General features: G+C 38.1%; 2 protein-coding genes across 5 annotated transcripts in view; one reads left to right on the top strand and one right to left on the bottom strand.

The window, feature by feature from the left end:
- pdss2 (prenyl (decaprenyl) diphosphate synthase, subunit 2) overlaps positions 1-2,506 on the bottom strand; it is a 42,809-nt gene extending 40,303 nt beyond the window's left edge. Inside the window, exon 1 of the mRNA XM_008399702.2 lies at positions 1,941-2,506. Coding sequence (XP_008397924.1) covers positions 1,941-2,194 — 254 coding nt within the window. The 5' untranslated portion in view covers positions 2,195-2,506. The remainder of the gene's footprint in view (positions 1-1,940) is intronic.
- Positions 2,507-6,846: 4,340 nt separating this feature from the next.
- Positions 6,847-26,683, top strand: part of sobpa (sine oculis binding protein homolog (Drosophila) a) — a 41,689-nt gene continuing 21,852 nt past the window's right edge. For 2 of the 4 annotated variants that reach the window (XM_008399700.2, XM_008399698.2), the window contains exons 1-5: positions 6,847-7,195; positions 17,882-18,002; positions 18,817-19,026; positions 22,306-22,457; positions 24,523-24,546. In XM_008399700.2, coding sequence (XP_008397922.1) covers positions 7,100-7,195; positions 17,882-18,002; positions 18,817-19,026; positions 22,306-22,457; positions 24,523-24,546 — 603 coding nt within the window. In that variant the 5' untranslated portion in view covers positions 6,847-7,099. The remainder of the gene's footprint in view (positions 7,196-17,881; positions 18,003-18,816; positions 19,027-22,305; positions 22,458-24,522; positions 24,547-26,683) is intronic. The other 2 variants (XM_008399701.2, XM_008399699.2) reach the window with 1 other exon arrangement.

The following is a 26,683-nucleotide window of genomic DNA, read 5'->3' as shown; positions in this document are numbered from 1 at the left end:
TGTGTGTGTGTGCGTACGTGCACACACAAATGTCTATTCATGCACCCACATCTGAACTAATGAGCAGATCTGCGCAACAGATATAAATACAGTATAGTGATACAGAAGACAGAGTTTTAATGTCCTCCATCCAGTGATCAGCTGTAGTTTAATACATTTAGTATTAAGATTATTACAGCTTGAAGCAGCTGCCAGTGAAACAAACAGGATGTTGTTTAAGGTTCAGGGTTTAATGCAGGACTTTGGAGTTTTGATGAGAATAAAATCAAGCAGGAGTTTTTCTTCCAGCAGCTCGTCTGACTTTGCATCCCAGCAGATCTCAGTTCTTTGAATATGAGCGTGTCACTCTGATCTGTGAGGATGAAAATGGCCCTGTTGGATGGACTCTGAGGAATAAAACATCCAGAGACACTGGGAAGAGGTGTAGAAAACAAATGGGACAAGCACATGTTTCTGTATATGTCTCCATCTTCTTGGACCCATGTGACAGTGGTTTGTACTGGTGTGAATCCCCCAGTGGGTCCTCCAGCAACAGCATCAACCTCATTGTTGGTAAGATCAGACTGTGGAGTTAGTGTTGCTGAAGCTGCATGGATATGGATGAAGTGCTGTACTTTGTCTCTGTGTTGAGGTGACTTAGTGATCCTGCATAGTCCTGTCATCCCTGTGATGAAAGGAGATGACGTCACTCTGGAGTGCAGAGCAAAGTATAACTTCAACAGCCTTCCAGCTGCTTTCTTTAAAGATGACGTCTTCATTGGTCACATGACCCTACTCAAAGTTTCCAGCTATGATGAGGCCCTCTATCATTGTAGCATCAGCGGTTATGGAGAGTCTCCATCCAGCAGAATCTCTGTCATAGGTTAGCAGCTTCTCTGTCTGCTTCCACCTTCATCAGGAGACAAAAACTACATTTTTTACCTTTGCTTCATTTCAGAGAACCCACCAGGCCTCCACCTTCATTTTCCTCTCCTCCACCTCCATCCACTTCTCCTCCTGGTCTCCAGTCTCTTCTCCACAACCTTCTGTGTCTCTCTGCTGTTTCTCTTCTACTAATTCAGTTTTAAATTCTACCATTGAAATATTTCATTTAAATGCAGTTTATTCTTAATTGAAAGTTGTTTTTGTTCTTTAACTGATAGATCAGATTATTAAGTGCTTTAGGAGCATTTTAGAGTCCCACAGCTTCAGCCTGAATTTATTTTCTATCAGAATGTCCTGATGTTAGAATCATTCCAAAATCTGCATTAGAGCTCCACAAACAGAACCAGACATGAAAATCAGCTGAAAACCAGTTTAATCTGATATTTTCTACTGATAATGGCTTTAATTACACCTTCCGTCTCATGTATTCATATCATCATGTATTAACAGCCTAATGTTTTTCTATATTCTGACTTTGTTACATTCTGAGCACGAGAAGCTTTGAGAACAAGCAGTACAAGTTTTGAGGAGAAAGACATGAAGTCCTGCTTTCAAAATGAAAATGTAAGCAAACATATTAAAAGTTTTGAGAACAAAAGACATGAAATCCTGCTACAAGACTGAAAATGTGTGCTCTCAAATTATGGCAGAAAAAGTCCCCCATAGATGTTCTTGAAGCATGGACTCCAGCCACAACACACCATGTGAATTTGCCCCAAACTCTTGAATTCAATTCCCACGAGACTGCATGCCTCCTATGCCTTCAGCACTTTTTCCTTCCACTCAACTTTCTGTTAGTATGAATACAACACTCTGTGAAGACCCAGCTTCTTTAACAATAACCCTTTGTAGCTACCTTCCTTGTTAAACTTGTAAGTGACTCTCTCCTGGACAGCATAACATTTTTGTATTAACAATGTAGCGAACCGTGCAGCCGGATTTTGTGTTGATTTGCTGTAGCCAATATCCATCACAATTACCAGTAATAAACACCTGCAGACAGTAATGATCCTTACCTGGCTGTGTTGAGTAAGGGATGCTGTGTCCCCACCAGCTTTCTGACGTGCATGGCCACATTGCTGAGCTCATCGCTGAGCAGGCACCGCAGACTCATGAACGACGTGGGATACCCGACGATCTTCTCCGCGTCCGACACCACTTTGCTCCAACTGGAGGAGGACTCCGAGCTGGAGAACAGGCTCAGACCTCTCAGTCCACGGACGGAAACGGACACCCAGCGGGTCAGACTCGACCCCGGAGCTAGAAACATGTTACTATAACCTCTGCACTAAAATCGCGTTGCTACTTTATCTAAAACACTTCCGGGCTTCTCTGCTTCTTCACATATTTAAAGCGACCTACTGCCGTCCACTCGCTGCTATAAAAAGCAATCAACACCCCCCCCAAAATGCTAATAAAACGGGTTTAACATTACAGTAAGAGCGTCCAGGTCTTTTTCACAACACACTAACCCAAACAGGGCGCCGCCATGTTTACGTACGTAAATCCTTACGTCAGCAAACTCGACACCCCCTAACACGACTTCCGGAAAGAAAAAAACTGGTTAGTTTAAATTATGTTTTTCTAATTTTTATTTATAATATCACATTTGAATTTTATGTTTTCCAACACAAAGTAGTGCATAATTGGGAAGTGATACGAAAGGTTACATTTATTTTTTTTAAAGAAAAAAAAAAGGGAATAAAAGAGACAGATATACAGATTGTACACATTGTTAATGCGCATTATTATTATTATTATTATTATTATTATTATTATTATTATTATTATTATTATTATTATTATTATTATTATTATTATTATTATTATTATTAAGCTCTATCATTAACAGTATCCAGTCAAATTATACATTTAAGAGACACATGTACAAAATGTCATGATAGTCCATTGTGAAAGTAGCATCAACCAATTACTTTCTAGCCATAAAAGATTAAAATAATCTCATCTTGATATAACATTTTAGCTTCTTCACCAGCTGTTGAATGTGGGGAGTAAAAAACTTTTTGACCCATTTGTGCAAAACGCCCTCAGCAGTATTTAAAGTGCAGTGAGTAGGTGTGGCTGTGAATACAGGGAAGCATGGAGGAGAGGGATGGCTTTCAGAGCTCTTGGAAAGACTCTGTCCCTCAGTCTGGTGGCACAGCTTAACAATCTAACTGACTGACAAGCTAGACATATATAAGGAGAAGAACCAGACATGTAGCACACACAAGAAGGTGCTTTGGTCAGATGAGAACAAATTTAAATTTGTGGTGGCCTACATTCAGAGCTCCATCTATAGAGAAAAAAATAAAACTCATTAACCTGAAGACACCTGTTGCAAAACATGGTGGTGGCAAAATTATGCAGTAAAGACGCTGAGAAGATTAGAAAATTGAGCAAAATTCAGACAAAAAAAGCCATCCGATCCTGCAAAAGACTTGTGGCAAGGGCAGTGGTTCACCTTCCAGCAGGACGATGACCAGAAACAAACACAAGTAAAATGGTGTGGCCGTACTTTGTAACTTTTCACAATGCAAATAAAATTCAGGATAATTTAAAAGTTGTGCACATTTTTAAAAAGTGTGTATAAACTGCGAGAGCAGACTTCAAATTGTTGGTTATATTGAGCTAGAAATCATTAAACAGACTTTATTTAATTGGTCAGACATCTAAACAATCCTATCTGCAACTTAAACCCACAATGGATAAGATGAAACCTGCAGAATTTAAGGTCAACAAAGGTTAAAAATTTCAATAAAAAATTGACATACAAAGTTGCTGAAATAAAATGTACAAATAAAATGGTAGCTAGTTATTTGTGCATGTTATAAACTGAATGCAAACGTATATATACTAGTTTTAACGTGTTTGATGAGGGTTTATAAGTGCAAAGTTAAAGCATTTTCTCTGCACTTCTCTAAATACTATTTTACATGTCTTGCACCATTTTTATACCAAGTGGCAAAAATCTCCTTTCCAGTAAATACCATTTTTAACCAAACAGCCCAAGTTATGAGAAGTGAAGCTCCTCACCTTTCAGTTCCTGTAACACAATAACTGTGACAATATAATATTTCCAGTGTGTTGGTGAATGTCCTCACAGAAACAATGCTTTTATTGACTCCTTCTGCATCTGCTTGTTAGTGAAGTGTCAAGGACATCTTACACGACCGTCTGCTTCCTCCGCTCAAAAACCAAACTATTAAAAACGAATTGATTTATTCTCTAAATAATAAATGTTTGCTACACTCGCTCCATGTTTGGGTAATAGAATAGATGTACTGTATTTATCCCAGACTGAGTAGTGTGTTGCTGGAGCAACAGAAATACTATAAACAATGTCTAGTAAGACACAAGTGATACTAATAATTAAAGTACAAAGTATTGAAAGAACAGTATGCCCAGAGTATAATTATTGCTTAAATTAGAGTTAGAAAGAGTTTTAAAAAAATGGGTAGCAGAAATCATCTGTAAGAAACAGGAATCAGAGTTATAGTCAATTTTTGTTCAGTGAAAGCCCTGAGGGAGCAATGATCTCCTGTACCGGTTGCCAAGGCAGCAAAGTTACAGCCGACTACTCGAACAATGCTCAGTGAAATGTTCAAAGCTTGAGATATTACTTTATAACGTAGCCCCCATGCATTAGTTGTAATCCTATAGTCAACTGCTTGTTCTGTATTTTATTTTTGGGTAACAGAGTAGAAGGAGTTAAATATAAATACCTGCAAGACTTTCCAGATTCTTATTTATGACATAAAATCCAGCCAAACTACAACAATGTTTGTGGTTGTCACTTGACAAAACGTGGGGGGAAAAAACGGGATACACGAATACTTTGGAAAGGTAGTGTATAAATCTTCATTCAGTGTTTCCTAAATAGAAATATCCCCAATTTAATTTAAAATAAATCAAGTGTCTGAGGCCCTGTGAATGCAGGATCTTGTGATTCAGATGCTGTCCTGCTGCGGGTTTTGCGAGGGATGTGAAGAGTCATCTCACCCTGACCCTGCATCACGGTTCACAGCTCCCGCTCCTGCTGATTTTCCGCCTGAAATGGGTGTCACTTTGCCATGAGCAGCCTCATCCAAAAGTCTCAGAGGCTTTCCTCATTGTGATTCAAAGGGCGACGTGAGGCAGGAGCAGGTAAATTCATGCACAAAGTGCAGAACATTTATGAAAAGCCTCTGGTTCCTGTGCCATTTGACAGTAAGGCAATACCGCAAGATCTGCTGTAATGTACGGAGACGCTGACTTCTGTTGTTATCAACATCCATGAGTGGATGTTGATGGTGCAGGCAATGACAATTCAGAAGAAGCTGTTGAACTGAATTATCTTTAACTCTTCTTCAGCCAAAAACTATTTTTTAGAGCTATGCAATTCCCAATCTATAAACCTCACATCTTTCCAGTAGCATCTCAATAAATTAAAATATCACTGATCATTTATTTCCTAAAGTCAACTTCAAAATGTAAATGTAATATTATGTATAGTCAAATCATCGAGTGTATTTATCTTCATTTTGGTGATTGTGAGTTACAGATACAACGGGCGAAAAAAAATCTTAATTAAATGTGAATAAATTGCATGTTTTATCACGTACAACTCCTGACTTGACCGTTTTTCAACAACAGGAAAGTTAAGTGAAAGGACAAAGTGTGTGCATAAGCAAAATAAACAACAGTAACCTTGAAAAGTTTAACAGCCTATTCAAAAGTTTGGGAGAGATTCACAAAGAGTTTCAGAAATCACTACACAGTCGGGTTTTTATTGTTTCTTACGTTGAGACAGAGCCAGTGACAAAGTGAGAAACATCAGGGCTAATAAACAGGAAACATAGAACTGTTGCTCTATGTTTAAAACTCCTCTTGGAAGTGCATTTCACATTTATTCTAGAAATAAAGAGTCTGGAGGAAGAAATGAAAGACGCAGAGTCTCCACAGTCTGTGATGATTTGGGGAGTCATGTCATCTGCTAGTTTTGGTCCACATGCGTTCAATCAAGTCCAAAGTCAGTGCAGAGATCTATACCAGAAAATTGATGTTCCCTTTGCTGATAGGCTTTGTGGGGATACTGATTTTATTTTCCAGCAGAACTAAACGGATACCTAAAAAAAACAACCTAAAGATCACTATTAAAGCAATCTGACCTTCCCTAACATCTCCATGCCATGCTGCATTGATGCAATAATTATTGCAAAGGAGCCTCAGCTGAGTTTATACTGTGTAGTACATTTAAATACTTTTTCATAGTCTGAAATTTCTGTATTCATTTATGCTTTATTTTCGATCTACCATTAAATAAGTTTTATTGATCTTTGCAGCATTAAAATGTACTGAGAATTTAGAGTTTTCCGAATAGCTGTGGTAATCAAGGCACACTATGTGTGTAATTAATCTAATTTTTTTTACAAGTTTAGCAGAAACTCTAGAGAGTAGCTACTGTAACCTTTCTTTAATATTCTAATGTGCTGAGATACATCTGGACCCCAATCTAGGAGCAGTGGATGTAGAGAAACCCAATAGGAAACTTTATTTCAACACTGACTAAAGGTTTACACTTTTTTGCGCCTCTCTTTCTAATATTAGTAAATTCTTATACATTAGTTAAAAGTTAAAAGGGACTTTGATCCAGCGGAAGTTACAATGGATGACCTTAAGCGCTCTGAACGTGACGCCTGTTGTTTTAAAATGACAGCAGCAGACTCTGCTGAAATGTCTTGCCGAGTGGTGTGCGTGTGCGCACCTGTTTGCAGCGCACGGATTGTGCGCTAAGTGGATAGGGCCGCTCTGATTGCGCTCCACGGGAAAGCGAGAAGAAATAGCCTACCTCTGATCATCAGCGCGTCATATAATGTTTCAGCCGACGCCCCTCCCCCTGTCTCGTTTTCTCCCCTCACTCAACCTCTCCTTTGACTCACAGAGGCGGCTCAGCACCGGCGCACGGACCGCGGAGGATACGGCGCAGAAGATGGCTGACTCGACCGGGCACCGCGAACCCTCGGCGGGATCCCCGGCGTCACTCGGGTCGCTGAAGAGCCGCAGGACCTCCGGCGTGTGGCGGCTGTAAACAGCTGCCGCTGCTTCTCTCCTCTCGCTCTCTCTCACACACGCCCCCCTCCTCCTCCGCTCCCCTCCTCACCGCAAATATTGACAGAAGTATCACAGAGAAAACATGGCAGAAATGGAAAAAGAGGGCAGACCTCCGGAAAATAAAAGAAGCCGCAAGCCAGCGCACCCGGTGAAAAGGGAAATAAATGAAGAGATGAAGGTAAAAAGGCTGTGTGCCAAGCTACGTGAGATTACGCGTGGAGTGTGTCTGTGTTAGAGCTATAGCTGTCCCTCAGAGGAGGATTTTGGCTGCACCTTTGTGCAGTTTGCTACACAATAACCAAACTTTAATTTAGGATGTCTGTGCATTTTTATTTTTATATATTTTTTATTTTTTCATGTGCTGAAATGGGAGGCTCTGCAGCCTCACACAATGGATGCGGCACACGCTCACTGCTTCACTTTCACTATTAAGTTGAAGGGATACTCTGAGGGGGTAATGCCGCCTGTCATAATCTCGCCGTTTGTGCGCCCTGCTTTTCATGGCTCACCCGGAGTCAATGGAAAATCCAGTGCGTCAGTGAAGGCGTCAACAGTCCGTCTACTATTACTATTAATACTATCGTACACATACTGGAACTAGGGAGCGCTCCCAATGTGCATAATTAAGAGATCAATTTGGGGTAAACACTAGTCTATCCGTGATGCTTTCGGAGCTCTGCGTGGGTTTGCATTATTTCGTGTGTGTGTGTGCGTGTGTGTGTGTGTGTGTGYGTGTGTGTGTGTGTGTGTGTGTGTGTGTGTGTGTGTGTSTGTGYGTGTGTGTGTGTSTGTGCGTGTGTGCGTGTGTGCGTGTGTGTGTATGTGTGTGTCTATGAGAGTGTTGAGCAGCTGCCCAGAGGCGTGTGATCCAGATGTGCGCCTCTTTACGCGCTCTGTCGAGGAGAGCACATTGTGTTCGGCCTCTCCCCTTTTCCCTCACATTGAGCCACGCGTTGTTTCTTTCAGTGGTTTGTGTTCTTTGACTCGGTGCACGCTGGGATATTTGAGCTCCATGCGGTTCATTGTGGAGCATGAAAATGTTCCTGGTATTTATGCGTGTGCATGCGTGTGCGTGCGTGTGTGCGTGCAAAGGCAACTCGCTTTGTCTGCATCCCCTCATTGTTTGTACACATTTGGCTGGAGACGCAGGATCAGTCAGTGTTTCCTCTGTTGTTGGGGATGGATGAGCAGGTGATCACATCAGGAATAAATGCAGTGATGTGTTTTCATTTCAACATATTTTGGCTGCAAGATTAAATGGTTTTCATGTGTGTGTTTGCGTGTATGCGCGCGCGCGTGTGTGTGGGTCGTTCCCAAAGCGCATGTGTCACTGCTCTTTTTCTGGTACTGTAAAAACAGGAACAAATACTCTTCTTTTCATTCACAGTCAGGATGTTTTGTTTTTCACCCCTTCTGTCAAAATGCATTTATAATCCCACAATTCCAGTGCCTCAAACTGGAAAACGTGTTTACATTTCTGCTTATATTTTTAATTTTTTTTAATGATAAAATTATTATTTTATTGAATAAAATCTGATTATGATGACAGAGGAAGAATGCAAGTGGATAATAGGTAGTGCTTATGACCCTTATATAGAAATGGATATATTTTAAGGGTTTATTTAGAATGAAAATGACTGAAAAATAATTTTGAATACAGGAATGACCTGTTTTGGCTTACATAATGATGGGGACAATTGCTTACTATAATGTTGTCCAACATACTTGAAGAGTAAGGCACAAAAAGTAATTACCAAAGAGATTGGCTGTTCACACAGTTCTATTATTAGGCATATTTATGGGAAGTTGAGTGGAAGGAAAAACTGTATTGTAAACCAAACTCAGTTTAGGAGTATTGTGGTGATTCACAAGCCACAGAGAGCATGTTAGAGTTAGAATAGCCACACAGACCTCAAACCTTAACATCATAATTAAAATAAATCAACTAATAATATTCAAATTTATTGAGACGTATCTGCATATGCGGAGTGCATAATACAAATAAAAACAGATGCACAAGTAGGACATCTATAAATAAATAAAATAAAAGCCATCCAACACGCCCTCCTTGGTGCAACATCTTTCTCCATCATCTGATCCATTTATTTATTTTTCTTACTTAGTGTTTTGTGTCCTTCACTGTGCACCATACTCATGATCACTGCCTCCCCTTTTCCAGCTCTGATGTTTTTGTTGCTGATTACAGACAGAACGGTTGCAACAGGACGCGTGCTAGAGCGCGGGCTCTCTTTTCTGTCCTTTTGGGCGAAGTGTTTAAAATGGACAAAATATTCATGAGCTGAATTTTTTTGGCGCATGGAGGTCAGCTTGTGGCACAGCTCCCGTTTTTTTCCCTCTCAGTTTTGTCATTGTTACAGATTCATCACGCACGCTGCAAAATGCTGGGAATAAAACAGAAGCCAAATTGATAATGATTCGTCACACTGACCATATGATTGCATGATGCCAGTCGTCACTTGGAGATGAAGTTTTCAGGTTTGCATTTCCTTTGGCTGTGAAATGATAGATTTTTTTTGTGCGACGCAAGTCATCATTCAAAATTCAGTCGATTGACATGTTTTATGATGTGTTTTGAAGCTGTGACATGTCAGTTAAGCATCTCATTTGATTGAAGCGGTACAATTTGTCAGCAGGTGTCAGGTCTGCCTGGATTTTTTTCAGATAGTTTTGTGAATCTTGGCTTCTTTTTCTTCACATTTTCTTTTGAAATTCTGTTTTTGATCAGGTTTCAGGTGCAGGAAACAAAACAAAGGATAATTCTTCTCCAAGTCTAAATGTCCGGTCTTTTATGTATTTTTTATTTATTTATTTTTTATTTCCTTAACACCTAACCCTCAAATCCTGGTTATTTTCTCTTCTTGACTCCTCAATATGCAACTGTATAATACCAAGACTATTTTTGCTAGTATTTGTTTTGTGATTCACTTTTTTGCAATAAACCTATTAATTTTGATATTTTGCACAGATTTTATTTAAGAAATATAATGCAGATTCGCCTCTGCAGTTTCAAACTGAAAATGTTTGTTTAAAATGTCATGAAAGCATATTTTAAGTATGAGAAGTCTGAATTAGTTTGCACACCCGGTCATAGTTTGATAAATTACGTCAACTTTAATGTGTCAGATGTTATTGTCCCTTTGAGTAAATAAGACTTTTAGATTTTGTTCATTTGATCTGAGCTCATTTGTCTGTGACTTGGATCAAGTTTTCAACCATTCGCTGTCTCTCTGTCTGTCTAATTGCCATATTTTTGTAAAGAGAAAAAGACCATAATGAAACATTTCAAAACTTTTATGGAGTGTAATAGAAGGGTAAGTCCCTGGCCCTTTATGATTCAGCTGAAAAAACCAAAACCAATCAGTTAGGAAAGAGAAAATAGAAAAAATAGAAAAGGTACAATTACATAGTTGTGCATTATCCTTAATCTAATACTTTGTTGTGAGGAAGCTTTGAGTCATTTTCAGTATCCAGTCTTCCGGATACTTCTTCCACCTGGTATCTTCTGAAACTGAGATTCACCTGTAAATTAATTTAGTGTGTAACCTGCTAGAAAATTGAATGCAGTTGCTGGGAGAATAATCTAAAAGATTTCAGAAAAGCCCCACTGTACGCTTTAGCAATTGGATCTGTAAGAGATCTAGCAAGTCCCTTTTAAGTTTTGATAAAAGTTTCTCTGTAAGGTGAGGGAAAATAAACTATAAATTGTGGAAATATAACCAGTAAGTCCCAGGAAAGTCTTGTGTAAGTTTTTAAAAAGCAACACCTGAATCCCACAACAGCTCACTATAACCTCTGGAAAGTTGTCTATAAGTTGAGAGAGCATAATCTGTACATTTAAAAAGAATTCACTTGCAAGTACAAGGAAAATATCCCCTAATTTCTAAAAGTAACATTGAAAGTTGCAGGAAATTATCTATAGGTTCAAGTAGAGTTCCTGGTCACTTCAAACAAAGTAACTTCCAGGTTTCTAGAAAGTATCATCTAAGTTCCAAAAGAAATGTCTTTAAATCTTGGAAAGTAAATCCTAAAACCAACAAGTTTAGTGTAATTCCTATATAATTGAAAAGTTAAGCACAAGTTCAAGAAATATTTATTTCTGTAAATTCCAGAATATAAATTTTAAATTGAAGTAAATTCATTAAAGAAAAAAATATATAATCATTTTGAAGGAATTTGTATGAAAATAAAAGTAATTTAAGTTTAGGAAACATAGCCTGTTCATTTCAGACAAGTTTATTGTGTATTATGCATTTCTACTGACATTGTTTCTTTCGCAACTAATGGCATTTAAATTGCTGTTTTATTAAATCACTGGCAGGGAATAATATGTTAAAGTAATAATGAGGTAAAGTTTCATTTGCTTTGTAGTGTTTTTATTTTCGTAGCTTGTGAGGCTGCGGTTGGGTTCTTCATCCATCCAGAGGCTAAAAATACTGTAGTGTGATGTTAGTGAATCAAACACACTTGGAAAAAAAGGGCAACCTTGTGAACATGGATCAGTTCTAATAAACTGGGTGATAAACCCAAAGTCCATTACAGCAGGATTCTGCCTCAATCCTTTTAGTGAATTTTATTGCATTGATTTTCTGAAGAAAGCGTTGATGCTCCTTTGCTAAAACCAAAGCACGGCTCAGGTTTGCTTCCGTCTCGCAATTTAAATATATCTGACCAAATCTGGAGAAACTCATTGACTCACAATGTGCCCTTTTGAGGTCTAATACGTCCCCAACAAAGCAAACAGTCTGACAGAGTTTCCTTCATCTGGCTGCATGGGTAAAATAAGCCCCAGTGAGAAGTCGCGGAGCAGAAGGAGTGGGCATGTAGGGGATCGGAAAGGCCGAGAAGTGGGCTGAGGAACAAGGGGAGAAAGGAATGTATACAGAGCCGGGCTGGCTAAGCTGTAAAAACTGTAACCCGAGCGTCCCTGCTGGATCAAGTATCAAGAAAAGTAGAGGGGAATGAAAGCAGAGGAGAAGGAGAGGCGGCAGGGGAGTGGAAACCAGGGGGAAGCGACGGGGGGAAAGTTGGCGTGTGGATTCTGGAATTTTATCACAGTGTTCTGTAACCTGCTCTGGTTTCCTACCACAAGGTGTCGGTTTCCCACCATCATCATCACCACAAGCCCTGCTGGCTATGTTTGGGTCTGACTGAAGGGAAACAAAGGAGAAGCGTGTTGAAGCAGAATTTTATGTATTTATATCACACAAGTTTCTGAAAATACAACTGAGCAGTGTCAGTGTTTGACCTGCGTCTGTAATTAAAGTATCTGCACTATAAAATTAACACACTTCTAATTATCCAGAACATTGTAGTGAACTTGTTTTAAAAAGGTTTTCCCCAACACAACCATTTCACATGCGTGGGAGTCTAACAGGCTTAGGTCAGATTGCCCTGATTTTGATTTTGTCAATCAATATCTGTGATTTTTTTTTTTACATTTTGAAAATAAACTAAAAACATTTACATTTGTTGCAAAATCTTTAATTAAAAGCATTAGACAGCCCCAGACTTTGAATTAAGAAAATGGATTCATTTGTTACAAAAATTGCATGTGAAGAAATATTATTTTTAAGAAAAAGGAGTGAAAGTTTTTTATTTAGATTTTTTTATGTAACAAAGTGTATGGAAACATTAGAAGTCCATAACTTTATGTTTCTATGAGGTATAAGTAGGATGTGAGACTGAGGCAAATTTCTCTTAGTCACTCTTCAAAATGGGAAAGACAGGAGAACTTCTCCTAAATAAGGCAAAGCTATGAGAATTTTTTTTGGGTCCATGCGTTTCATTTTAGTGCCTTGCTTTGATTTGTGGTCACATAGTTTTTTTCCCTCTTTTTTTTATTTTTGTAATGTTTCCACAGTTTTGGTGTCATTTAAAGTGATTGTTCATTTCTTTCGTTCCTCATTTTCTCCCGTGGATGTGTCACATTATTCCTTTCACCATAACTCTCTTTATTTATTATCTGGGTTTGTTTTTTAGTGTGGGATCCTCCTATTTTACTTCCTCCTGCATCCTTTGCAGCAAGGCCTTTGATGTAATTTATTTTTCAAGAGTTGATCCACCACCATCAGTATAACGATCCAAAACAAAACTTATAAAAACAAAGATAAATCAACCTTCTTCCATGACCTTTTTAGTTCCCAAAACTGAATACTAAGACCTCTGTGGCTCACTGGACTTTCCACAATGGCTTCCTGGCTAAATGTAATAAAGAATCAACTAATGTTTATAACAAATGCAGGGTTTATAGCAATTTTTCTTTTTTTTTTTGGAATAATTTCATTACTGAGTGACATGAAAAAAAATCTTGTCAGTAGATTGTAAAACTTCTGTGTTTTTTCCCGTAATTTTCTACAAATATCAACAACCAGTAGAAGGAAATTTATCCATCCTCTTTCCGCAAAAGTTTGTTTTTAGGCTTAAACCTAAAAATAGACTTAAGGTGGTTACTCTTTAAAAGTTACAAAAATATCTTATAGTAGATATTTATCATAAATTTAAAATTGTTCCAAATTGCCTTGTAATAGACATGGTAGTAAAGGAGTTTTATTTAGCTGGGCTAAGGGGAAAAGTAGATTGTACGGCATTATCAGAAGGCTGCCAATAATCGTGGCCGTTCCTATTTTTACCAACTTACTCACCATTTACCCTGTGAGGAGCTGGAGGGGATTTTTGATGAAAACTTTTCTACATATTGATCAACAGCTCCTGCGACAGACTGGTGACCTGTCCAGGGTGTACCCTTCCTCTCGCCCGGAACGTTAGCTGGAGATAGGCACCAGCAACCCTCCCGACCCCACTAAGGGACATGGTGTAAAGAAAATGGATGGACGGATGGATGATCAACAGCTGATTTCTGAAAGATGCTGTAATAAATGACCATCTAGCAATAAATAATAGTTACCTTCTTTGTTACAATGTGAATTTCATCCATTCGTCTTTGTTTCTGTTCTCAGCATCTCTGCGCTGGAGGTTTTAATCTAAGAAACAAATCTATGGGCTCATCTTTCACAAAAGAGCAGAAATATCTCCCCCTTATGCCCAGGTGCATTTTAAAGCACTTGCAACTTGTTACATTCATATTAAATTAGCATTTTAGCCATTTATGTAGATTAAAAGCTATCATGCCTCCTCTTTACATACATCTGTAGCTACCTCTGTGCCTCTTTTGCCTCTGTGCACCCACAGCCAAGAAGTTGGTGCAACTGCTTTGATGAGCCGCCAGCGAGGATTGGGTTGCACTCCTAATAACGCTCGTACTTTCTCAAAGTAGTAGGGTGGCGGAGAGGACAGGTTGGCAGGAAGGAAGGGGAGACACACAGAGATGCTGTGTTTTTGTCTTCCTTGTGTGGTTACCTTACGGCTTATATCCGCTTTACTCTAGAGTACATTTAGGCGCAGGTTATGCTCCGACTCCTTTCTTCAATAGGTGGATTTTCTCCTCTTAAGGTTTCACCTTTTACTGCTGGACAATTTTCTACCCTTGTGCTTTGCTCCTTTTAGCTTTGTTATCTAACAGCCCCCTGGTGGCAACATATTTTCTGTTTAGATTTGATTTTGACCAACTTAATAGACAATAAAACGTGATTAGCCAATACAAAAACTATTGCATGGACGTTGCATGGAAAATTAGTGAACCTTGAAGCAGCACAGTGAAGTGGATAAACAGAATACATGGTTTTCAGGCTTGTCAGCCTTTATTTGTATAAAAGAATTGAAAATGATTTCGATATATTTGTTTCCTCTTAACAAATACACTTTGCTGTTGGTTTGTCACAACATGCGTTAAAGTCTGTGGCTATAAAGTAACAAAATGCAATTTTACTTTTTCCTGGCACTTGGCATAAAAACCGAAATAAACCCATTTTTTGCTTCTTGCTATTGCAAAGATATCCTCAAAAAGTGTTTCTGCGAATGACAGCGATGTTGTGTTGGTAGCTGTCACAACCAAACTTTGACTTGTGAAAATCTATCTGACTTCCGGGAAGCTTAAGGCAGAAAGATCACTGCTGTCATTCATCATTATCTGAGGAGGAGTGTTGTTACTGGAGCTGTCCTCGTTAGCAGCCTTCACACCTTCAAACACCTTTTTCATAAAGCTTGCAGAATGATAACATTATTAGTAACTGGAGTTGATTTTAACTTCTCTAAATAGGAAGTCCCTGTGCTGTTACAGCAGAAATCATTACATTCTCTGTGGAAAAACAAAAATCACCGTCTGACATGGAATGAGACATAAACCTCCTTGTTTTAGATCCATTAGGACTAGCAAAGTTATTTGTATTTGCTAAATGCCAACAATATTAAGATTATTTTCAGAATTGAATGTAATATTCTTCAATAATCGTGATCGTTCCAACCAATCATAAAACAGAAAACATTTAGGAAAAGCTTATACTGTATCAGCTGTACATTTCACACAGTCCAGGTGGAGAAAACTCAAACATTTGTGTGGTATTGGATAAGATCACACTGCACAAACAGCATGATGCTTTCTGTAATCTGTCATTGACAAGAATTGTGCCACAGTTAATTTCCTACATCTTCCCACTGACCATCTATCCACAGTAGTATTTCATGACACAGTGATCAATAACTCCTGTCATTCCTCATTTGTGGTACCCTTCCATCACTTTCACCGAATTCTTCCTGGAATAACAAGAACTTTTATATAAGATCAGATGATGGGGGTCTCTGCTGCTCCTGGTGTCTCAAATATGCAGAGTTTATTCTGTGTTTTCTCTGCTTGAATTCCTTTTAAGTCACAGGATTTTGCATTATCTTTGAATACGTTTTTTTTTAAGTTAGTGGACTGATGTCATTTTCTTTCAGAACAAACTAATTCATTTGTACCCATTTAACATAATTAGGTGGAGTCGTCAAACATAATTTAATTGTATTTGAACTTTAAGCTAATTTTAGCCGAAGATTTAAGTTAAATTTTGTTATTTCTTGTTTCTTGAAAAATAACAACATAAATCCTTCACAGCTCAAGTTGCATAAAGTGGCTCTACTTTCAGGTTACTTTCTGAAACTTGCATGATGTTTTCTTGGAACTTAGAATTTTGTTTCTTAATATTGCAGAACTTATAGGTGACATTTCAAGACATTGGTCTTTCGAAGGGCTTAGTTTTGAAGGGTAAGACTTTATGAAAACTTGCTTGTTACTTTCCTAACACATGTGTTTGAACATTTCCACAGAAATTTTAGGTGACTTTTTAAGAACTTAAAAACTAGATAAGTTTCAAACCTTTTGGGGTTTCATGTGTGTTCAGCGGGGTCAGGACTGGAGGCATTGGGCCCAACCTCTCCACTCATTCTGTAGTTAGTCTGATAAACCTCACCCTGTGGGGTGAGCATTGGCATATAGGTTCAGTCTCTAGGAGTGGATGGATGGGATTGCTACTGGTTGCAGAATCTAATTTTGATTTCTCTGTGTGTTGAATGACAACAAACCATACTTTTCCAGTGATGAAGGAAAATGCCACCCCACATCATCACACTGCCTCTACCAAAAGCTGGAAGAGAGCATTTAGAGCACATCACATAATCTACCCTGTCACGCTATCCATAAATGCATTGCATTATAAATATGGCATTTTTAAAGCGAAATAAACACGTTTGATTTATTGCTATGTCACCCAAACACAAATTTCCCTACTTTTGGGCTTCGGTTTACAGCTAGATAAACTCTTAACTGTAGGTCAAAGACTGCACAGCACTTACTCTTGCAACCTACAGAAACCAGAAACACGTTCATAACTAATTTTGAACAGACTTGCTCTTATAAGAAAATTTACTCTGCTGATCATTTCCTGACCTGGGACTAGTATTTTCGCGCTGCCCCAATAGATTTATTCTCACCAGGAACATTTTCATGTTTTATAGCCAAATGAAGGCTGAATCTTGTACTGCAGTAACACTTCATTGAACGGATGCTTCTGGAAATGTTCCAGCTGAGAGATGTATGCTGATGATGAACCACATGCATTAACCACATTACGGCTCTGAACTAAAGCGTTTAATCACTGGGTTGTGAAAGAAATACTTTAGTGTTTCACCTGCATGGCTTTTAAAATATGTATGTGGACATCTGGGCTAAAATTTCAGCTCAAACTACGGCGATCTTTTTCAACCCAAAACATGATGCTTACCTAAACCTAAGCAACAGATTTATTGTTTTAATCAACAGTGACTTTATGCTATAGTTTCTAGCTTCTTCTTCCACCTCTTCTGCTTAGTTTTTGTTTATTTATTTGGTATTTTTTAGTTTTCATTAAGTGAAAATGTTGCTTCTCTTACTCCATTTCTTTGACTACAAAATAAATGGCTTTGTAGTGTTAAGGAAAAGTTCTGAGTAACTCGCCCATTCAGCAGTAAGCAGGTATTGAATTTCCAGATTTAATGTTCAATTATTTTCTTTGCCTCTATTTGCTGCGCTCTTTGAATTTCTGAAGTAATATGTTCCAAGCCATCACACTGCCACCATGTTCTACTGTTGGTGTGATGGTATTTTTCTGAAATGTTCTTAGTTTTATACTAAATGAAACAGGATGCACACCTTGTCAGTCCACAGAATGTTGTCCCAAATCTGCCACCTCCACCTACTAAACTGAAAATGGGGTTAATCACATTTAATTCATGATTTAATAAGAGAGGGAATTATGTCCTCAATGCTTTCAAATGCTTTTGATAACTCACATGACCTATTTCTGGCAGTAAAGCAAGTTTTATGATGTGAAATATCTAATAGAAAGATGCCAAAAACATAAAACACATTATGTCCTTATTGTATGTTTCTTTTTCTGAGTATTTTTTTGTCCCCTGTCTGCTTGTGCTCCAGAGTTTTGCAGAGAACACCATGAATGAGTTGCTGGGTTGGTACGGCTACGACAAGGTGGAGCTAAGAGATGCCGATAACCTGGAGATTGGAGAGATGCCACAGCACATCTCAGTGCTCAAAGGCAAGCCTCACGTTCAGCTTACTCTAATGGATAATGCTTAGCTGCATACTGTGGTTTTGTAATCATTGGTTTGACATTCAGCGTTTGAATTTTGTAGCATCTCTTATTGAGTAATTTTCTTTGTCGATAACTGTTTATTTTATAGGATCTAGACCTCATGATGTTTAGTAATAACAACTTGAAGCAGCGTTTTTACCTCCTAACTATAAACTTTTGCAACTACACTCACTGACAAAACCCGAGAACACATGAGGAATGGTGTAACTGTTACGCTAAAAAGGAAGCGCACCCTCTTTCAACTGTTGGGTTTTACATAATTAGAAAATTATAACGATCCAGCCTGTTGATGTTTGTGAAAAAACTTAAGTACGCTCAATGATTCAGAATGACGTGAAGCCACTTTTGAGAGCAGAAACTCTCATGAAGTCATTTGCTGTTTGATTTTGGCCCTCTCTTCTTCATAAAACAACCACAGTTCATAGAAATTTGCAGATATTTTTTTATCCTTTCAATCAGCTTGAGGTCTTTGTTCAAAATACTTTTTTCTGGTAGTCTTATGGTTCATTCAGATGCAACTTCACAAACACAAATCATAATCAGAGATAGAGTTTTAGATTGTATGATTGGGTAACATGCAAAAGTTGCAAACTGCTCGGACCACTTGGATTATTTTGAAACAGAAAATATGTTTTTCTGTGCTGCAGTAAGATATTCTGAACTTTAGGATGTTACATTACAACAGCGTTTGCAGTGAGTGGACACATCTGTCGGTCATGAAAATCCTTAAATTGTTTGAACCCTTTTATCTGTACAGAAAACTCGTTGCCAAAAATCCCAGGTTCGACAGAGAGCTGTGAAGGCTCTCCAGACAGAGCCAACAGCTCCCTGTCCTTGCCAAACTCAAGAAATGGAGTCGCCGAGCCGTCCAGCACTCCCTCCACCTCCACGCCCAGCACCAAGGAGCATGGAAACATGCCAATAGTGGTCCCTATGATCCCTCCACCGCTTATCAAGCCCCCTGCAGGTATTGGCACATGAATGGCTCCTTCTATTTTTCTTTAGGCATTTTCTCACTGTTGTATAAAGGAAACACATTTAAACAATACAAGTTCAAGGTAAAAAGATACGAAAAAGACCAGAACAATCTTGCAGATTTGCCATTAATTAAAGAGAATCGTCACAATCAGATCTGTTTTTGACTACCATTGTGTCACGTCTTAATCTACAGGAGAAGACTATCTTGCCAGGCATTTCAGTTGAACTTTGCTGCATTTAAAAAACATGCTAACTGAGATGGTGTATTGCTTAGACTGAAAGCTTGTTTAACTTATAAACCAGGAGTACTCAAATCCAGGCTTTGAGGGACGTTACCCTGCAATTTCTAGATTTGTTTCTGCTTCAGTTGAGGTCATTAGCAGGACACTGGAGAACTGCAGACTGAGGAGGTAATTTAACCATTTGATTTGGATATCTTGAACCAGGAACATATCTAGAAATTGCAAGGCACCAAACTTTGATGCTTCGATTTGAAGACTCCTGTTGTAGGTTTTAGTATTTTTGCTATTAAAGCAGAAACATTTCATGGGTTGAGAACTTGAAACTAGTGTTTCAAGTCTTATTTAGGCAGAAGGAATTTCTCAGTTCATGAAAACAAGACAGGGCCTAGGATTCAACCCTGAGGAACTCCACATGTAAGTGATCAGTGGAGCTCCTCCAGCTTTCAGTCTAGGCTCTGGCTTGTTTTCAAAATATTTATTTTTAGGAAATGCAAAATTCCTTTACATTGTTTGCTGATGACATTCAAATCTGCTTGCCTGTTTATGCACAAACCAATGTTTCTCCTCAGTCTTTATTGGTATTAGTAGTACTTTGAAATGATGACAGAAACCACATATTGCTGTTCAGAGGTCAGATGGTCATGAGTTTCCTTTTATTTTGTTCAGTCGTTCTTTTCTTAACAACTTTTGTATATTTTTAACATCTTCTTTAAATTAACAAAGTAAATCTTTAGACATTGTGCCTTGTTTTCTTCCTTAAGATTTTGAAATGAGTATCTATGGCTTTATATCGAAATGTTTACATGGCTATAATTTGACTTTTCACAGGAACTAATAAACAGAAGCATGAAACTCTAATCCACTGCCCATTAACCTACAAATTAATTAGTAGATCAATTTGCATATCTAATTGTTGGTTTTTAAAGGTCCTTCTCAGTCGCATCCTATTTGAAAGATATTGCAATTTGTTTTCTGTCATCATGAACTCTGAGGTCCAATAACCAGCTCAGGTGAGGGCAGTTATAACTCCTAAACTACTAGAGAATGTTCTAATGCCTCAAATTTTAAAGGAATATTCAAAGCCCAGGTCAAATTTTCCATTTGCTTAATAGAAAACCATACAAACGAAAGCGATATGGGCATTGACACAAATGTTTATACAGTATGAAAAGTTTGGCCTCCGTATCAGCCAGAGACGGCCAGCTAACGAGCTCGATACCTGCTGTACACCTTGTTTTCCACCAGCTGCCCAGGTGCCAGTATTACCCCATCAACTCTCAGAGGAAATGTCCGCTCTCCCTGGCCTGACAGGGGGCTTCATTATCCCTCGTGTCTGCTGCGGACAGGAGGCTGATACACTCCGACGGAGGGAGTGTGCCGCCTTGGCAGCGCCCAAGAAGAGTCCCCACTGGCCCTGCCCAGGCAGGAAAACAGATGGTGCGGCCCCACTTAAAGCCCGGTACCAACTAACTACCAGGCTGACACCTTCTTCAACTCATCTCACCCCCCTCCAACCTATCCACACACACTCTGAATAATTCATGTGCTCCACTAAAATCCCACAAAGGCTGTTTTGAGGTGCAGGTATGGAGAATGATGGTGGCATCTAGTCGGGAGGCTGCATAATTACAGCGATAACTGTCCGCCCGAGTGTTATGAGAGCTTCCTAGGAGGGGCAAGCATCTCCCTTTTTATAAATACATCAAGAAAGATTTAGTAATTTTACATTAGTTTTTGTCCCATTCGGCATCCTTCCATTCACTCTGTTGTTCCTTAAAAAAAACTAAGCTTTTTCTTGACCTTGTTTCAAATAATACTCACAGTGGGTATTGATTATATGAATGAGAGAAGAAAAAAGAGGAAATGCAGACCGAGTCTCGTTCGCTGTTTTTAGGACCCAAGAGAGTTTTTTCCCCCTAATTGTGAGTTAGTCTTTACTTAAAATCGGATAGCCCTGCAGATCCATTAAGTTCCAGAATAGGGTGAAAAACCCTTCCAGCAGTGATGAAGAGGTGACACGAGGTGAAAAACTAATGGGCCTGCATCCGTCCCACCCTCACAGTCATAACGTGATAATTGGGAGATACTAGAGGGAATATTGGAGGATCTCTCTCATTTCAGCGGCAACTGCACTAAAAGCCCAAAGCGCATCATCAGCAGTCACAGTTTACCACAGAAGAGGCCTTTCACTATCACCAAGGGGCTTTTAAAATAATTTGCTGCCCAGACACCGAAGACTTTTTATTTGGATTAACTGTTTAACAGGCTGGGATTGGAGGAGCTGTGAAGACGACTTACTTACTTATCAATGTGTTTTTTCCCCCCTCATCATATAGAAATAACTGAATGGGTTTTGTTAATAATTTTTAAGTGATCTCAAAGTCTTTGGGGTCTAACTACTTTACTGGCTATTCAGATGCCTATAAATCCAGCCTTTGCATGACGTAAATTGTGATATTTTGACAATGGGAATAAACTTTTCAAATCATTGACACACACCTTGCTGACTTTGAAGACTGACTGAGTCAAACACCAAACACACTTAAAATGGACCATGAGAATTTGGTATATTAGCAGATGTTTCAAATCTTTACATCTTTTATCGTTTTCATAAAACTACACAGCAAATTCTGCAGAGTTAAATGAACACTATGCCGACTATTTGGCCCTTATCAGAATTGGTGTTAATTTAACTCTTTCAGTTATTTCAACAAGAAATTGAGTAATTTTAACACTTGAAATAGTTATAAATACTCAAACTATTGCTGAAATAACTCTGTAAGATTTAAATTAATGCCAATTCTGAAAAGGACCAAACAGACTCGGCATAGTGTTGATTTAACTCAGCAGAATTTGTTGTGTGTATTTACGTTTTTTGACATCTTTAAACAAATGCTCCTGTTTCACGCGTAGTGGATTTAACATTTAATTTTTCTGCTGATCTGCTTATGCTTCAGCACAGATAACTGGTTTGCACTGAGTTAACATTTTCTCATTATTCACATTATTTCTCTCCCTTTGTCTAGATGAAGACACATTAAATGTGCAGATTATGTGCGCTTGGTGCCAGAAGGTCGGCGTAAAACGCTATTCTCTGAGCATGGGGAGTGAGCTGAAGAACTTCTGCAGCGAGAAGTGCTTTGCTGCCTGCCGCAGAGCCTATTTCAAGAGAAACAAGGTAGGAGCCCCTGCTTTTCGTCAGCTTTGCATTTTCTAGACACTTCTTAAGGATCGTTTGGTCACAAGTTGTCACGTCACCACATGACATCATCGACACCGACTGGAAAATGAAGCTGATGGATCCATGACTTCATGAATTTACAGTGGACTGAATAAATATTAAGCAGAAAAGTCGAGGGTGGTTCAATAATTTCAGCAGATTTATCAGTGGTTTGGGAGGAATCCATGTAGTAGACATCAAAAGCTGTCTTCTCTGTATAATATGAAAACATATAATGGACAAACAAATGTCCTTCACAGTTCAAAATCTCACATGTTTTACCTTCAAGCCCTCGACTGTAGCTAAAACAACTTGGAAATGTAAACTTTTTGGCATGCAAATTAATCAAAGTAAATAGAAATTTATTTCCTTACCCCATACTATTATTCATGTTAATATGATCATTTGTCAGTCGTCGGTTCCTCCTGGGATTTTATGCTTGCACAATAAAGTTGCTAATTGACTCTCATTATCATTGTTTATATGGTGGCTACATGCAATTAATGCTGCATTTGCAAACACCACATTGTTTTTAAGGCCTTTTTGCACTGCAGGGCCGACTTGGCCGCAGTTGAGACAGATCCGCTGTACTGCGGCTCTGGCCCAATTATGTTTGCATTGAGCATTTAGAGTCTAAAGTTTAGCAAGACCTCTGAAAAAGTCTGGAAGGCGACTCGTCTCTGTGCCAGTCTCCACAGCAAACGAACCAATCAATGCCTGATTTCAAACCAGCAGGTCTGGCCGGTCCAGATCCAGGGTGGGAACCGGGCTCTAAGTGCTAAGTGCAGAAACGCCTGACCCAGCTTGAACCCAGACTGAGCAGTGCAAAAGGGCCTCTAATTTATGAGTCAATATGAAGTGACTACTTTTTCACTCCAACTGATGTATAATTACTTTTAGTTTTAGTTTGTTTACCGTTTGGAAGCTAAAATAACTAAAATTACAACGACCTAAGAGGAAAAAAACAGAGAAACTAAAAATTCCACGTTTGTTATTTTCTTACCTAGTGTAACCACTTTGCATGAAGACTCAGCACTCTTTATAGTTATGGAGAATGTTTGCCTGACCTTGTTTAATTAGAAAAACTCAATAAACTACTGTAAAGAAACCTATGCTAATCGTTAGTGCTAACTGAGAGACTAATCACAAACATAAAGCTGTGGGGCATTGTTATAATTTTATTCTCATTTTTGTTTTTTGATTAAATGTATGTTTTAGTTTAACAAACAGAAATATTAGCCACTAATGCAGTTAGCATTAGCATAATTAAACTTAACACCGTTTTGCTGTTTACATCCCAATCTATAAAAAAAATCCCACAAAAACAATAAATTATGTTGAATTTTTTATTAAATTAATTGATTACCCTACAAATCATGTATCATAGATAACTAATGAATTAATAATTAACACAAAGTTTGATTTCTAGAAACTGGTTGGTCACAACAAAGACCAAAATCCAGCTTGACAGAAACAAATTTTTCTTCTGATAAACTTATTGAGCTTTTCATATCTTGTAAACTAGCATCATTATGCCATAAAAAGCCTGTAGTCTAACTGTTACTATTACCATTCATCATAAATATAAGGTTTACAGTTCTCTCCACAATAATTGCCCCCCTTGTGAAGACATGTATAAAGGGTTTCAAATAAATTGTTGTTTTTGAGAGTTGGTGACCCCAAGAAACTATTTTTTCTGCAACCAAATGTTTTATTTGTCGTTAGTAATAGAAGATGCTTGTCCAGTTTATCACAGATCAACTGTTGTTTGTTCTGCTACATCTTTTGAATTATTCCTCTGACTATATATTTATTTTTTTTCTTTTTCTTTTTTAAACTTGCTCAGTGTGGGATCATGCTCTTGCAATAAACGTTTATTTATTTCAAGGCTTTTTGCACGCCTTTACCAGGAGCACCAGTAATTGTGGAGAGTGCTGTTCCAACAAACAAAACGTCTTGTTTAACTGCACTCTCATCTCCTTTACTGTGGTTAAACAAATCTCCTTTCTCTTTTATACCCAAGCTGGGATATATAAGGACTTATACAGTGAGTATACCATATTTTACTCTGCTGTTTGTCCGTCCTGAAATTCATCCAAAAAAACACCACACTACAGCGAATAAATGCACCTGCAGTTTGTTCATTTAATGTCTTTCTTTCCCCTGACACTATTTCCCAAAGCATGTAAAGTTCAACTTGAATGTTTTAACTGCTGTTGTTTATAGGATGAGGCTAATATTATTTCACAACATTTGTGTTGTTAATGATAAAAATGTAGCGTAATAATACAAAATGTAGACAGATAATCTGACACCCTCAGGCGATGTCAAGGGTTCACTGACGTTAGGAACATTTAAATTACATCAAAAGAAGGATGTTTTAAAACTTTATTTTTATATTTGTACTCCAAACGAGGTCTTTCTCATTTAACAGTTAAAGGTAACAGAGCAGGTTATGACATATTTAAGGTTTGTTTATTTTTTCTTCACACTTTGTCTCAATTAAACTCAAACGAAACGGGTTTGTGTGAACAATGCAAGGATACAGTGTAAAACTGTTTCTCACTGTAGAGAATATAGTTGCAAAATTTCAGCCAGTCAAAACTTTGTTTTTAACGTATAAACTAAGCAATGACTAACAGGCAGAAACAACACCTGTCAAAACAAGCTGAGGTATTTTTTATGCTGTGTGATTGAGCCATTATTTCCTCCACTTTCATGACTTTTACTTCCAACTATCTCCCTCTGATTAAGATTTTTGTAAAGCTATTCTGATCCCACCCTCACCTTAAACCCATCTGTTAGTCCTACCTCACACCTCACCACTGTCTTGCTGCTCAATGCCATACGCCACCATCACGTAAAGAGCAAAAGTATTCATACCTCTAGAATATTTTACATTCTGTTCCTATTCCAAACCTTAATTTAATTTATCGGTATTTCATGTGATAAACCAACACAAAGTGTTGTAGAGTGGTGATTTAAAAAAAAAAAAAATCTAATTTGTGAGCATTAGTTCTCAAGCCTTGGGACAGATTCTCATTGAGATATTCCTGAACTGTCTGGTTTTCAGGGACATTTATGCAGCTTTATGTGGCATTATACAGCTTTTTGTTCATGAATGTTTTCTAATAAACATCTGAGGCCTTCACAAAATAGGTGGATTTATATAGAGGTGGACTCTGTTAACTGGTAAGATGACTTCAGATTGAAGTCAGTTACCTGTGGATTTATGGACCACCACCCTTTATTGGTTTAGTATTCATGAATTCACATATTTGTGGATTTTTTTGTAGAACAAAGCTTTTAATTATTTGCTAAATATTTAAATATGCAGCTTTTTTCTGAAAGTAAAAAAAAAAATCAGTTTGGGAAGCTGTTTTTCATGTTTTCAAAGCAGCCAATCCCGGAGTGGTATTCATTTATTGGTAACACTTTATTTGACGGGGTGTGCATAACACTGACATGGCACTGTCATAAACATGACACCTGTTATGCATATAAAGAAGTCTTTATGAACGTCTATGACTGTTGTCATGAAGTGTCATTCGGTAAATAATGACGCTTATAATGCAAAGTTGCTCTAAAAGTTGCATTAAAAGTGCCACCTTTGCATTAAAAATGTCGTTATTTACAAAATGACACTTCATGACAACATAGACGTTCATAAAGACTTCTTCATGTTCATGACAGATGTTATGTCATATTTATAACAGTTTCATGTCAGCCTTATGCACACCCTGTCAAATAAAGTGTTATTTTTCATTAATTTCTATATCTTAAGAGTAGATTTAAGGAAAGAAGAAGATGTATCTGTTTCTGCAGTAGCACTAAAACAGTTTCCACTATGCACATTAATGCATTTTGAGAAGCATTTGGTGTTTAAACTATTAAAATAAGCAGATATAAACGTTTTTAGAGGAGTATGTATTTCATCTATTTCCCTAACCCCCAAGAAAACCGGGGTCCACCGTATTAGAGTACAGTGGACTCTAATACAATAGTCTAGCACACAAGAGCTCAATAAAACACCTGAAAAACACAAAAATATGAAGAAGTTTAATTTGGTAAGTAAGTATAATGAGGTTGATGGAGGTCACATTTCCCCCCCCATCTGACTTTGTCAAAAAATTGTATCAGAACTTTAAACACAAGTCAAAAGCTCTTAATAAAATACACAAATC

Source organism: Poecilia reticulata, linkage group LG22 (assembly GCF_000633615.1).
Source record: "Poecilia reticulata strain Guanapo linkage group LG22, Guppy_female_1.0+MT, whole genome shotgun sequence".
Taxonomy (NCBI): Eukaryota; Metazoa; Chordata; class Actinopteri; order Cyprinodontiformes; family Poeciliidae; genus Poecilia; species Poecilia reticulata.
The sequence above is the reverse complement of the archived record's forward strand: the minus strand, read 5'-3'. Positions and strand labels throughout refer to the sequence as shown.